The sequence below is a fragment of the Epinephelus fuscoguttatus genome, linkage group LG5, assembly GCF_011397635.1.
Source record: "Epinephelus fuscoguttatus linkage group LG5, E.fuscoguttatus.final_Chr_v1".
NCBI lineage: Eukaryota > Metazoa > Chordata > Actinopteri > Perciformes > Serranidae > Epinephelus > Epinephelus fuscoguttatus.
Genome location: NC_064756.1, coordinates 32,999,197 through 33,011,804, shown reverse-complemented (window position 1 = coordinate 33,011,804; position 12,608 = coordinate 32,999,197). Strand labels below are relative to the sequence as shown.

Here is a 12,608-nt window from a genome sequence, read left to right as displayed (position 1 = left end):
AGTCAGTAGGGCCAGAGGATGGAGAACACAGTCACTTGAATCAAATGTTAGCGGAGGAGAGGGTGTGTGTGGGGCAGTGTTTTAAAAATTGAGGTACTAAAGTTCAAAGCTATCAGCGTGTAATCAATGAAGCAACTGGTCAGGTACAAAACAACATGTCAAGAGTGCCTGAATGTGTAAGACAAATCAGGTAGACAAAGCCACAACATCAGTCCGCCCTCTGCCTGCATCTCTCTCACTAAATATCCTAAACTTGGAGGATCTCGTATAGGCTACCAGCATTCTGCTTTATGAATTGTGTTTTATGACAGAAAGTCAATAGATGGTCCATCCTGGTAAATGGGAGCTGCATTACACATTTTATTAAAACAGCATAGGAGCAGTTAACGCTACTGTGGGTAAGCTCTATAACTGACAAGTTGTGAGACATTACTTTATTCATTTAAAGGTCAGCTCACCCAGATCACAACACACAGAACTTTAAATAAACCCTTAGATAAGGCTGTGTAAATAGTTTTGGTTTTATTAGCACAGCTTTTCAGATATCTCTAACTGAAATGTCGGCCTCTACCTTAGTACATTAAGATAGAGGTAAATGGATTTTTTTGTGCTACTCACTGCACTGAAAAATGAAATCTGCGAAGGTCAACATCTTTGTATCCGTCCAGACACAATGTCCCAGTTACGCTAGGTAACCCACAGACTTCACTATCAACAGTTTTCAATGGAACTACCTTCTGAGTAATCCCAGGTAAAACTGTTGGTTATATATCACACAGGCCTCGCCCTCAACTGGACTTGATGAGTAATACTTCCCTCTAGTAATGAGCACACTTTCGCCCATGGAAATTTGCATAGATGTAGCCGGTCAATCAGGAGATGCCTACCTGAATACACCCGATCCCAAAGTATATGAGGGAGTAACATGACGCTGTCTGCTATCCATTTCTCTTAATTAAACAGCAATTTTGCCCAGTGGGGTAGTGAAAAGGTTTGGGTGTGTGTCTGCTGTGTTGCACCTTACTCCCCTCTAGACGTGATGCACCTAAATGTTCCCATACACCTTGATGACCCAAGGAATGTGGTGTGCAGGATGCCTTTCGCTTGTCTTTCAAACCCTGCAAGGTTAGGCCATGCCTCTACCCAGTTCAGTTACATGCTACCTGGGAGGGCTGGAGCCCCCTATTTCATCAGGCTCCACCCTCTGTACCCACAGAGTCCAGGAGAGGGAGGTGCCTGTGTGACATAGATTGAGGGTTACTACATTATAACCCTTGTTCTATTAGCACAGGCGAAGCCCTTCACCTGCAGACCCTATTGCGCCTACACCATTTGCTGAAGTGGGTGTAAGATAGCATACAGCAGTGGGTGCTGCTTTATACACTGTGGGGTCCATACCTTTTCAGGTAGGCACGTCCTGATTAGCTGGCTATGTAATGCAAATTGCAGTGAGCATATGCATGCTCCTGATTGGAGGAGAGTATTGAGAGTGTTACTCATAGAGTCCAATAGAGGGCTCCACCTGTGCTAATAGAACAAGGGTTACAATATCATAACCTTCATCAGCTCACATTACTCCTTCAGGCTGAAGCCAACCAGGTTTGTAAAAAGTATATACCAACAAGCTCCCATTCCAGGCATCCCTTGCTTGAAAAGGGTTCAGTCCCACAGTGACAGTCCTCAGGGATCTCTGAATCACTTATTGTCTAGTCCCTTACCTGACACTCGTTTGTCTTGGGATATCCTACAAGGAGCTACTGTCCAATACAGCACAGCTCCCAAAATCAGAAAGATACGCAAACTTCTTTTCCATGGTAAAGTGGGGATTCTGATTTTGTTGAACTTTCATAATTGTGATTGCCCCATGTACACTGTACAGGCAGTTATATTGTCTTTTGAGAATGAACTGTGAGCATATGTCAATCCCTGAGACAAAGTCTTATCAAACAGGGGCCCATGAAAACATTTGAGAAGCCCTTCTACAAGAAACAAATCTAAACATGTAAAAATAAGTGTGCAAGATGCAGTGCGGAATCCTCCTTATGATATTTTCAGCACCTGATTACAATACCTGCTTCATGGGTAAGTACCAGATAAAAGGGTTTTGTTGTTGAAGCAGAGTTAAAGCTTTTGGCTCTCCCATCGACACAAAATTCCTGCTCCACTTGTGAGCTACAGTAAAAGACACTAACCCTGCATGAGTGTGTAGAAGGTGCCAGAGGCTGACAGGTTGGTGGTGATGGTGATATCCTCTTTGTTGGAGCCCTCTGCCTGGATGCGGACTGAGCTGTCGGCGTCTGTGCGGTAGCTGCTCACTCGGCCCGTGGGGTAAGTGACGTTAGTCAGACGCCCATAACTGTCATACCTACAAAGAAACACAGTGATGTGAGCCAAAGAAGGCAAAGAGGGGCATGTCATCTGAAACTGTGAATAAACAGAAACTACAGCAGAATCATAAACAGCGCTGCGGCATGAAAAAATGTACTGGGCCTTGTTGAGATTTGTTAAATCAGAAAGCAATCATAGGCATAAATGCAGGTCAGGTATGCATAAATGCATGTTGGTACATAAATGTGACTAATGAGTCGCTCTGTCATCTCAGATTTACTGTAATTATGAGGTGCTATCTAGGATATACTGTGCTAGTGGTAATTACAAGTAGAGAGTTTTTTGTAGAGTCCGATATTTCCCTCTTGGTGTCACAAATTGTGAAAATGTGTCAACACAGGCAGTAAACACAGCAGCAAAACCATCAATGTTGGCAGTCTGTGGTAATAAAACTCAAAACTATCAGCTTTAATCACTGAAGCACAGCCAACACATCTTCTAAAAAGTGTGCAATGTCCACAGCACTTCGCTATTCATGAATAGAAAGTGGGTGCACAGAGTTAAACAACTTTGGACTTTTCTAGCTTTTGCAAGAGGATGTGAATGTGACATTAATACAAATGCTTCTCAGTTTGTAAGTAACTTTCAAAGGATATAAGCAATAGAATAGAAAAAAACAGAGCTACTGACAAGGAAAAACTGTCATGGCCAAGACGTCAAAGCACCGTCCTTTTCACATTCGAAAAACTGCTTATTAGCTTAAAAGATTAGTGATATCACCTAATCTCATTATACAGTCTATGAAATAGGAGCACTGAGGTGCGACTCCTTGGAGGGATGCAGCATCTCCCTAGCCTACAAATCAGTCAGTTCATCACATACAAGAACATGAGTGGCCAGATTGTTTCATTTCGCTCAGAGAGCACATCAGCATAGAACAATTTGAAATCTTTCAGATTGCCAGTGTTCCAGAATGGGAGTGAGTGAACGGTACATTACTTAGAATGAAGACTTTTATCTGCGCACTGAATACAGATTGGGAAGCCCTCTTCAATGTTGCTGCCTGCCATAATAAAGCCTCTAATAAATGAGATGGCGGGTGCTGGTTTACGGATATTTCCTCAGCGCTGCCATCTCAAATATCCAATATGGAAAGGAGGAGTGGGAGAGGAATCATCTCCCAGAGATAAATGTTATCTGATCTGAACAGCACTAGGGACTGGGATTCATAGATGCATTTCAACCCAAGTCTTCCACTTCAGGAAATACTAAATAGCAGAGTAATTTATATCCAAAGCATTTGATTTCTTTTGATACTGCTCACATTTTATCAGCAAGATGTTCTCCCTGTGTTCGTCGCACAATCAAAGTTTTTGCAGTGAAAGCACTACAAGTTAAGCGTTATCTGCACTGTACCACTTTTAACTGTTCAATTCACTGAACAAAGACAGCGTTCCTGTTTGCCCTCACCTCTGCACAAAAGACGGAGTTCACAAGACTGAAATCTCATTCTAGAGCGACGCTGCATGCCCCAGCTTGATCACTGACCCAAACTCTCTCCGTCTCAATTAGGGCCTTGAGCCAGAGCCATTCCTCGGGCTTCACCGCTGAGCTCTAATGGCTCTGGCCTGCTTCAACTCAGCTGCCTATTAGCTTGCTTTCTCTGGACAAGAGAAGCATGCGGGGGCAGGGTGCTCAGCAGAAGGAGAGGACTGCTTTCCCCCTGGATGGCCACAAGTCTATTCAGATTGCATCACCTCTGTGTCACATGCTAGCTCTATGACCTTTCACGCTGGGGCCCAACAATAGGCCGGACACTTCATATCAGCATCCCCTCCAGCATACCTAACCTCAGTCTTATGCAGAGTTATTCTCATATTTTTCCTTCCTCTTGCTGCTTGAGAACTTCAGAGCACATGTGACTGATGACTATGGATATGATATAAATACGACAGCCCTGGGATTGCCTCACTTTCATTACCACTTGCGTTACATGATTTCGCTCTTTTACATATCTATTATATTAACCCAAGAACATTTGCTTGAACCCAGTGTCTGAAAGCACTACTGCCCTGTTAATTAGGGGGCCAAGAAAACAATTACGCTTTCCTTCAAAATGCTACATGATTTAATGGATTTACAGTAACCCTTAAGCATAAGCACTTATCATTACAACAAAAACATTAGGAGGTCAGCGGAGCATCTGCGTATACAGTAAATGTCAGAGCAGATGAGGTTGCCAAGGGTTACAACAGAAAGACAGTGTAGCAGATGTCTTTTGTTCTCAAGTCAGTCCTTTGTGGTTTGTTTATGCTTTCAGATCAGTTTGAATGTATAGGACACAGAAGGTAAATACACATTAATTAATATAGGTAAAATGTTTAATGGTGCACTTTGTCGAGCAGAAATAAATGGAGGTTCTTTTTCATTTCACTCTGATGATAGCAACTTACGGCTTCGCCCCTCAGGTGGTGGAGTGACCTTCACAGCTAATTATTCAAGAAAAACAAACCCTCTTTATTGGGTCTAAATGAAACATGGATGGTTGTGTGTAGGTACAGTAAGATGTCATTGTTTAATCTGAACGAGAAAAACATGAAATTAAGTAATTTGTTTTCTTCATTTGAAGTAATATTTCGAAATAAAAAAGCACGTTTCCGATGGAACATATGTTGTACTCTCTAACGAGTCGTGCAAAATGCATGTTGCAAAAAGGAAAACAACAGGTGTAGGCTGCACAACCTAGTTTGACATTTCTTTGTTGTTGTTGTTGTTGTTGTTGTATTGTCGGTAAGTATATTTATTATTTCCATTTCAATGTAAATAGGGGGGAAACTGGCCTCCGGCAATAGGTATAGGTTTAAGCACTATTCTCACACTTTTTTTTGTCATTTTCTTACACATACAGTAGGTCTCTAATTACTGACGCTATGGCACTACAATTCTAAAATGATGTCAAGTGCATGCCACAATATCTCTATTTCTTCAAGACGAACTCTGTGATTTTATTTAATAAAACATATAATTCAAACTATGTTCAAACTACGTTCTTCAGAATCAGAATCCTCTTTACTGCCAAATAGGTTTTCAAATACAAGGAATTTGCTTTGGTGTATTGGTGCATCACATAAACATATTGAGAGGGAATGAAACCAAAAATAAAAGCAAATGTTGCAAAAATCAAAACATATAAATATAGAATAAAGTTATAATAAAAACATAAAATATAACATTAAAGAAAAAGAAAATGTGACTTGTGAGAGAAATTCAGGATATCCTGAACACCCACTGTTTGTATTTCATCTTAAAAGCCCTTTGTGTCGCCAGTGCTATAATATCTCTGTCTTTTCTTTACATAATAGGGAAGAGTGCTCTCAAGCCTGATATTAACAGCAGCCATTTTACAGGAAGTCAAAGAGAAATAATTCAGAATTCCAACCACCCACTGGATTTGTCAAAGCCGTAGGCAATTCCCCAGTACCATGAGAAATGCCTATGCAACCGTCTCAGGTGACGACCAAATCAAACACAGGTGATAAATGTCTGCTCAGATTAAACAGAGCGTCTGATTATGTGTCAGAGTGTTATATTCCTCCAGCGAGGTGTAACAGATGTCTGACCAGCTTAATCACACTTTTTGGAATGACATCCAGTTAGCACAGTATCCCCTGGTACAGTATATTAAGCTAAGGGACAGATTGCTCCATAGAAGTCACAAGAACGTGAAATCCTAAGCTTGTATGCTGCAGCGTATGGGAGTGTTTTCGATTGTTCCCTCACATTTTGTGGTGTGCCTCAATCAATTACTACTGCTGGCTATTCTATTATGCTTACATTGGCTGGCCCCGTCATAGTCCTATGGGTAAAATGTGCCTGCCAGCGGATATATGTTGTTCCTGTACCTAACAACTCCAAACAAGCGATGGTCTGCAGTCTGTCACTGCAAGCAAGGGTGCAGATGAGTAACATATCATCCAGTAATCCTATTTGGTATGATAACAGCAAATAGGATTACACCCATACTTCCACAGGTCTTGTATTGTGAGCGACATAGACATCAACGCATAAGGAGGTAGCTCATGTGCCAAAGTACCTAACTCAAATGTCAAAGAGCTCTTCAGCTTTGAACATTAACTCACTAAAGCATCTTAGCATTTAGTGCAATCACGAACATGGAGCTTCCAGTTCAGATATTCCAGAGGTGACTTTATGCAAACTGTATAATGGCTTTAAACAATCTATTTACTTGCTTTCTGGGGCAAAGCAGTAATCTATAATGAGCTCAACAGACATCCAGACCCTGGTGTAAGGATTATAAAGGTATTTTGCAAATGTTTCTTAAAGTTACTTACTCAAAGAAAGTTGTCCATCCATTTTCATTTGTCTTAGTCGCAAGAAGTCCTGAGCTTCCATGGTAGGTCATTACAGCTAGTTCTTGACCCTGGGCAGCGACGCTTTTAAGGGCATTATTGGTGCCAATGGTGAACCAGAATGTCTGCCCATCGGGGACCATCAGCCACAGAGGCATTCCTGTCGTGTCTCGTCGGATGTTCACTGTGTTTTTGTTCTTATCAGTAATGCTGCTCAGATCTCCTGCTCCCGTGTATGTCAGATTGTAGAGGTGGTCTCCTGTAGTCAGACTTTGGGTGAAAATGTGGCTGCCATTGGAGTCGAACAGATAGAGTTCATCATGGATAGGAGAGGACACTTCGTACATGCTGAGGGGATTCAGGTAGGGCTTGTTTTTGCGTACGTAGCGGATACGGATGTTGCCCAGGTCTGCAATATAAAGCTCTCCATCTGGACACACCGCAAGAGATGAGGGTGCGTTCAGCTTAGCATCCTTGGCATAGCCTTCATCTCCAAAGTAACAATCACAGTTGGCATCATTCTTGCAGTCACAGCCACTTGGTGCCCCTGCGACCAGGGAGATCTCTCCATTGGTGGACACCTGTCGTACTCTGTTTATTTTCTTTTCATCTGACTCAGCGATGTACAAAACACCAGTGTGAGACACAGCAAGGGCGTTAGCGGACTCCAGGGTGGCATGGATGGCCACTTTGCTCATAAGAAAATGGTCGATTCCAGGCACTTGGCAGTGCATAGGCCGACCTGCCACGATACGGACTTGATGGTTTTCTGAGATCTGGAGTACTACATTGTTGTCCAGGACGTACAGGGAGTTGTCCATGGGACTCACTGCCAGGTCTGTGGGCCACTCAAGACGCACCTAAGAGGAAAAAAAACCACACCAAGAATATCAGCTCTGGGTCACAAAAAACAGACCATACTCTTATTGATCCACACATTTTTCACTTTATCAGAGGGAAACAGTTCCTCAAGGGAAGAATCACTGAAAACTGCTTACAAAAAAGATAGGCTGCTGTGAAAAAGGTGGGCTATCTTATAGCTTATGCTGGAAGCAAAAACATTTTTTGAAACGATTTATTATCTGATAAGGAGAAGAATAGCAGCCAGTGTACTGTTTAAAGGGAAACACAAAAACATGATTTTTAAGCTCACAGATGATAAGAATCGTGGTGAGGAAGGGCAGAACAAGGAGAGATCATTCAAATGATCAGATTAACTGAAAAAAGCACACTGCAACTGATCATGAGAACTCTGGACATCTACGGGCTGGGCGTCTGCATCTTTCACCTCTACTGAGTCACTGTTTTTCCCTGCTTTGGGTTATTAATTTTGTAATGACAAGAGATTGCATGAGTCCTTGAAAAGAAACTGGAGCACACTTACTAAATGAAAGCCTAGCCTGCCCCTGGCCTCCTAAATTATGACTTATTGTTCTGCTAACAATATATCAGGCTTTTAACAAATTGGAATGATTGGATTCATCCAATTTACCGGTCTCCCTCTCACTTATGATCCCAAGGGGATCTCTTAGGAACATAATATGAAGTGCCATATTTCAATAGAAGCCTTGGAGCACCAACAAAAGAGACTGATTAAAACCTGGACCAAAATACAAAGACAGGGTCAGATTTTAGGCAACCTATTAAATGAAAGCAGCCGTAGTGTTGTTTTGGATACTTTGTCCTACAACAGGGAAATGGGAAGGTGAATCTGTGGCTGCTACTATGGTTGACTAATTTTTCATAATGACCTGGAAATGCAAATTGCAGTAACATTTATCACTAGAATTGACAAGGGAGAAACATCCTGAACATCAGGTCCTATATACTTAAACAGAAACACATTAATACGTCGACCATCATATAATACAGTTGGTAACATTTTTAACATATTTGCTCGAACTGTCACATCCACACTGAGGTGCATTTCTAGAATCTACCGTGGCCAACAGAAAACAACCGATCAGAGCTGAGGTGTCTCTAACACAGCTGTCAGTCATGTCAGTCACTGCTCGTGAACTGTGGTAAATCTGTCAAACTCATCAAATATGAATTCTGTTACTGCACTGCCTGTGTCTCACCTCAAATGTTTTCAGAAATACATTTTAGTGTACTCTTCAGCTGTAAAATGAGAGTGTTTGTGACCCAGCCACCATGTTGGAAAGAGTCGGGCAAAGCACCGGCCACCAGTCCAACTGTCTCATTTTACAGCTAAACAGTACACTAAAATGTGTTTCTGAAAGAATTTGAGGTGAGAGATAGGTAATGCAGTAACAGAGTCCTGTAGGCCATCAGAAGCAATTTGAGAGAGCAGAGGGACATGATTTTTTTCACAGATCATCTGTCTCATGTACTACTGTGGCGATGCAGTGACAGTATCAGCAAATATGGCAAAAAATATTTTTAGAAAAGTTACTAACTACAGCTTTCACTATGTGTTTTGGGGAAAAAAACTAACTAAATTGTATGCTTTAGGGGGTAGACAGCTGAAAGCAATGCAATGTGCTGAGTTCAGCGAGTGAGTGTTAAGCACAGCAAAAAACACCTTTTCAATAAAAAAATGAACATTTTTGACTTGTAAATTCAAAAACTTGAGGGTTAAAATGCCTCATGGGAAATGGTTTCCACTGATAAAATGTGGGGAAAAAAAGTCAAGGCTGACACATTAAAGTCAACTTCTTTTGATATGCTACTCAGCACAAAACACAGGGGTCCTGAAACACAAAACATAACATTCAATAGAGCGCAGAGTAGCAGGTTGTTAAAAGCCAACAGCTTTCTGGTTAAAGCCTGACAGCCACATTGTGCATTTTATTTACCTGCTATCAGCACATATTGTTAATTTTCTAATTCAAAGGGCATTGCTGTGAAATTATCAATCTAAAACTGACAAGGGGCTCTATGGAGTTTGAATCAGTGCGACTCTTTAAAAGCAGAGCACTCAGCTGCTTTTGATTGAAAAACAGATTTGAGCATCACACACAGCTCACATCCCATAAACTTCCCATTATCCCCCATGAAACAGAGGTGGTTTATATAATAAGACATATCTTGGGCAACATACAAACAGGGGACAGGCAGTGGATACATGTCGTCTTTCAGTGAGCAGAGAATGCATTTACTTGGGAAATGAAGGGGAGACTTTCAATTTCTTAAAACCTATTTCTTGTCAACACTGGTGGTTAAATATTTCATGAGCCAGAGTGTGGAGTGGCTCGGGGGAGCTGCCTGTAAGGAGGTTTTCACGCCACTCTGACTGATGAGGGGATATTTCCCGAGCTGCTGTCCCATATGCTGTAACCCGATCATACCCCCCCTTCATACAGTGGGGCAGCTGTCAGTAGTCCCTGTCTGACACAGACGCCACTAGCAAAAAACGCAGAATGTGCTCATCACCCGGGGAAACGAGCCACGGATTTACACCAACACAACACAAAACTATTTTTAAATGTATTTGAACTTGTATTAGAACTATAATGTCATTTTCCATTAGCAATCTCTTCACTCTTTGCTTGTACCAGCATGATGCCTGTCTGAAGAAGAGTAATATGTCATTATTTGAAGTCCCTCTCAGATTTGAATTGAATGTCACAGTCAGAGCCTTGATAAAGCTTTCTGAAGCTGCTAAAACCCTTGAAATATGTTCAAGTGATCTTGTTTTAACACATGGTTTCCCTCTATTTAAGTCTGAACACAGCAGGGGATACGTACAAGATTTTCAGGAGAAACACTGAATGGAGCAGATTTTTTTGAAACAGTAAGGACCTATAGCCTTGGTATAAACAAATTTAAAGGTTCATGAAAGAGGCCAAACTCTTGTCCTTTTGCATGATAATAAAACGTTAAATGAAAGAAAGCTTACAGAGCTGCACACTAAATTAAGGGTGGATTTTGCTGCAGTGTGCTCACTGCACAGATGACATGTCAAGATAACAATGACCTCATCAGAGGAGAGAGAAATCTGACATGTTTTGGCTAGAGCAGGTGAGGTAAAGCAAAAGTAATGACCACTGTGATGAACCTCCTCCAGAGAAACTCTAGTCCTAAGTGAGGGATTGGGGAGTGTTTGAAGTAGGAAGCTATGTGCCCTGGATGAATTTTTAATGGATGCTTTTTACTGTCTGAGTGTCTCTGGCAGAGCTGGTGTGATTTGTCATCGTTGTAGAGCTGCAGTCAGTTTGCCCATGTCCTCGCTGATGTGGAGCTTGGATGGTGAGCATCTATAGGGCCTTGTGTCTGTGTGCAGGGGGGTGAGGGAGCAGTGAGCACGGGTCATATGGGGGATGAAGTTCCCCCGGGGCTGGAAATGGGCAGCTGGAGGCTTTGCTCCCTCCACTGAATACATCATTTCAAAGACACAGAGAAAGCTTCTCTCCACTGGCATCTGAGGCCCCCTCAGGACCTGTTTGCTAGTCATGCTCAATAACATACACGATGGGGCAAAAAGACAAACTAGTGCATGCACATGGAGCAGGGTTTAGACATCAATCAAATCTTATCATTAATGTACAGGAATGCTCGTCAAATGGGAGTACAACTAAAACAATAAAAGATACTGTAGACAACACACAGCATGCAATATATAATTGCATTTTTGGGAGTATAACGTACTACTAGCCCTGACTGCTAAATTAAATTATGATGTCAGGAAAAAGCAGCTATGCAGAGGCTGCTAGATGATGCAAAAAGTCGGTCTCGTCACCTCTAAAGGGAAGTCACTGAGCTAGAGAGTGATGTGACCTCAGTGCAGTGTCCTTGCCTGGGGAATGTGTTCTGTCTGAGGTAGCGGTCTGGTACATACCATATATGTCTGTGTGTACACGTGTTTGCGTGCATCAGTGAGCATGTGTGCGTAAATCGAGGGCCAGTGGGGTTATAGGTCATCCTCATCATCCCCCTACAGCTATAGGTCAACAGTCCTTTGCATTTGGGGATGTGTGGCCACTTGACACAGACATGGAAGCTCCTGGGACTACAGTGCCACCTCTGATTTCAGCATGGTTTTATACACCGGTGCTACGTTTTTTTTCCAGGTCCTGTGTGTTCTTCCAGCCTGGGCAGAGTCCAATTACATGCTCATTTTCATTTTTTATTTATATTTGCTTATGAACAATAAGATGATTAGCATTTTGTAATTCACCAGGCTGGTACAGCTGTGTTTGGGGTTTTCCTGAATTTATAATCTTCTGGATAAATGGAATTAATCTAAGCAAATCCAGACCATCCTTGGTTTAATAAATTTCATATCCTCCTCTCTGGTCAGAGATGCAGCTTTTGCAGAAATTAGGAAACATGTTAAAATGTTAATTTACTCTACATGCAATAAACACACAGATTTTGGTTACCTGCACAACCTAGCGCTTTATCTGGTTGCTATTCTTATTTCTACAATTTTTATCACACAGATTCCATTGTATTTTGTGTGTTTTCTATTGTCATATTGTGTTTTTATATTGTTTTTGCTGCCTTGCTGCATAACAAACTTTCTCTTGTGGCATACTAAAGATTTGACCTTACCTGAACTATTTCAGTCATCAGCCATCATTCACGACAAATCGCAGATGCAGGAACTTTACTGACACAGGCTTTAGTGAAAATAGGAAAAGAACATTCAGTCTGCAAACTGGCAGTGGAATCCCAGCAGACTGCTAGATGCCTGTAGGCTCTAACTGCCTTCCTGTACCTAAGTAACCTTTGCAAGTCCTGTGGATCTAAAAACTGGCATCATCGAGCCAATAAACAAATGTGGCTCAAAACTAAGCCGAGAGCCACTAAATCCAGGCTAGGAGTTTTCAGCTACAGACACAAGAGCTCACATGGGGATGTCAGCATCCCAAAGCCCAGGGTGAATCAAGGACACTGGTGCGGGTTAGGAGACAGGGAAACACGTGCCGGCTGCCCAGGTCAGAG

At 42.0% G+C, this 12,608-nt stretch overlaps 1 protein-coding gene across 11 annotated transcripts in view; it reads right to left on the bottom strand.

Annotated features, from left to right (window-relative positions):
* Positions 1-12,608, bottom strand: part of tenm4 (teneurin transmembrane protein 4) — a 250,293-nt gene that overhangs the window by 23,620 nt on the left and 214,065 nt on the right. For all 11 annotated transcript variants that reach the window (XM_049576261.1, XM_049576260.1, XM_049576262.1 and 8 more), the window contains 2 exons: positions 6,681-7,558; positions 2,193-2,365 (listed from right to left, as the gene is read on the bottom strand). In XM_049576261.1, the coding sequence (XP_049432218.1) occupies positions 2,193-2,365; positions 6,681-7,558 (1,051 nt within the window). The remainder of the gene's footprint in view (positions 1-2,192; positions 2,366-6,680; positions 7,559-12,608) is intronic.